This window comes from Thalassophryne amazonica, chromosome 18 (assembly GCF_902500255.1).
Source record: "Thalassophryne amazonica chromosome 18, fThaAma1.1, whole genome shotgun sequence".
Lineage (NCBI taxonomy): Eukaryota > Metazoa > Chordata > Actinopteri > Batrachoidiformes > Batrachoididae > Thalassophryne > Thalassophryne amazonica.
Window position 1 is genome coordinate 2,459,356 of NC_047120.1, and position 2,734 is coordinate 2,462,089.

Sequence of the window (2,734 nt, forward strand, 5' to 3'; positions counted from 1 at the left end):
CTCTCTAACCGGAGTCCACAGTAGATAAAGGGGCCAGCTCCAGTTGAACACGTCAATCGCTAATATTGGTCCTTCGAGCCGGATATCCTATACCTACGGTGTCCAAATGGCCAGGCAGGGAGCAACAGTAGCCTCAGGCACCACATCAAGACCAATAAGAAGAAGACATGCCCCGGCACCTCTCCAAGACTATGAAGTGAGCCTTCCTCAATCCTTGTTGGGTACCCGAATCTTTAGTGGCAGCACTCCAGAGCTGCAGTTACCAAGTAGAGGGGACAACTCTGCTGCAAGTGGTGACCAGCCAAGGGCAATGCTCGGGCATCAAGTCAGACCAGCTTCACGAGGATTGGTGCACAGTATGTCCGTTCTCTCTGGTCAGTTGATTGAGAGCCTTAGCTTCCATGGTTCTCCTGCCTCTTTATCTGAGAGAAGCCAGCGCAGCAATGTGGTGGAATCCGGCGAGGAGAGTAGTAATGCTTCATTCCACCCGGCTAGTTACCATGAGCTCCCACAAAGCATCCAGCAGACTCCAGCACCACAGATCTACAGTATGGGAGGCAGTGCACCTGTTCAGCTGACCATGTCGACACACGGACAGGACAGGTCAGTACCACCTCCAAACCAATCAGTGGTTCTGCCACATAGCTCCCCATTGACACCAGCTGTACCTTTGGTGACGACATTGGCTGGACCTTATAGTTTATATTATGTTATCATTAGGGATGGGTATTGATAAGATTTTCTCTATCGATGCCATTATTGATTCTGCTTATCGATCCGATTCCTTATCGATACCTCATGAATTTTGTGTTAAAAGTAGGCTTTACAGGTTTTTTATGTATTTCATTGAGTCATAAAGTAAATAAATATGAAATTGGTCACTGTATCCTTGATCTCTCGACATAAATAAAAATAAACAAGACGGAAGTTATTAATTGCGACTGGACTCTATCATTTTAATTTGACTCGGCAGAGTCGTGCAGCGTTTGGAGCTGTGTGAACAGAACTGAGGACGATTCTTGTTTCTTTCTCGCAACAAGACAGGAGTCCCAGTTAGTAACTTTAATCCGCACAAAAGTGAATCATGAATCATATTCAGGAATGAAAGTGGTGGAAAAAAAAAAAATGCTGAAACCCAAAATTACCCCCCAACACAACCTGCATGAAAATGTTTCAATTCTAGGAGCTCTGAAATGCAATCTGGGACTATTCCAGACAATAAACTGCAGTGAGTTCAGCATCTGGATTAGCATCCGGATACAGCATACAGATTGCAGCGTCGGCTTGCAGCCGCTGCGACGCTCCGCCACAGGAAAAACACCTCTGTCGGAAGCCTTAAGGACAAGTTGGAACATGTCCAGCTGTTAAACAATTTCTCATATACTCACTCCACTGAAAGCCATCAAAAGCCGCCTGGATTTTACAAATGGTTATCAACACGGAGGTGTTTTTCCTGTGCCGCTGCACCGCGCCGGCTGCGTGCCGACGCACGGACCTGTCCGCACGTCTTTCATTAAAAAATCTCCTTTAACAGTGGAATATCTGGATAAAATGCTGAAACCGACTTCTGAAACTTCTCTGTTCTCTCACGACGTCCTGGATCAATAGAGCCTGAAATGTGGAGGTTTTCAGCTTGAAACAGGCTGACGACGGTGCCTGAGAGTGCTGCGCGACATCTCGCACTGTGGGAAGTCCTTAAAGCGACAGTATCACCTCAAAATCTCTCATCAGCCGTTAAAATTTTCACTGAAAACCAGCTTAATTTTTCGAACCGTGTCCACTTCGATGTGCCTCACAGGTTTAGAAAAAATTTGGATCAAACAAAGCGCCAGTCTCTCAGCAACTTCTCAGACAAAGGAATTCCCACAAGGAGTGCTCGCAGGCGAATTACATCACTGACAGGCGTGGAAAAACTCACGCATGCGCACGAGGGTTCAAGCATGTCTGACGTAAAAACATATGAGTGAAATCCATATAGTTTTTGAAAAAAATAAAAAGGACCTATACTTTGACAGCCCTCGTAAACGCAACACTTTTGGTTTTGCTCCCATTTTGTATGAGATGAACTCAAAGATCTAAAACTTTTTCCACATACACAAAATCACCATTTCCCTCAAATATTGTTTACAAACCAGTCTAAATCTGTGATAGTGAGCACTTCTCCTTTGCTGAGATAATCCATCCCACCTCACAGGTGTGCCATACCAAGATGCTGATTAGACACCATGATTAGTGCACAGGTGTGCCTTAGACTGTCCACAATAAAAGGCCACTCTGAAAGGTGCAGTTTTGTTTTATTGGGGGGGGGGGGGGATACCAGTCAGTATCTGGTGTGACCACCATTTGCCTCATGCAGTGCAACACATCTCCTTCGCATAGAGTTGATCAGGTTGTCAATTGTGGCCTGTGGAATGTTGGTCCACTCCTCTTCAATGGCTGTGCGAAGTTGCTGGATATTGGCAGGAACTGGTACACGCTGTCGTATACGCCGGTCCAGAGCATCCCAAACATGCTCAATGGGTGACATGTCTGGTGAGTATGCCGGCCATGCAAGAACTGTGACATTTTCAGCTTCCAAGAAATGTGTACAGATCTTTGCAACATGGGGCCGTGCATTATCCTTCTGCAACATCAGGTGATGTTCTTGGATGTGGCACAACAATGGGCCTCAGGATCTCATCACGGTATCTCTGTGCATTCAAATGCCATCAATAAAATGCACCTGTGTTCTTCG

The 2,734-nt window shown here is 45.9% G+C and overlaps 1 protein-coding gene across 1 annotated transcript in view; it reads left to right on the plus strand.

Moving 5' to 3' along the window:
• Positions 1-91: 91 nt before the first annotated feature.
• LOC117530229 (zinc finger protein 174-like) overlaps positions 92-2,734 on the plus strand; it is a gene marked incomplete at its 3' end in the record, with an annotated part of 87,477 nt that continues 84,834 nt past the window's right edge. The window contains exon 1 of the mRNA XM_034193157.1: positions 92-603. Coding sequence (XP_034049048.1) covers positions 107-603 — 497 coding nt within the window. The remainder of the gene's footprint in view (positions 604-2,734) is intronic.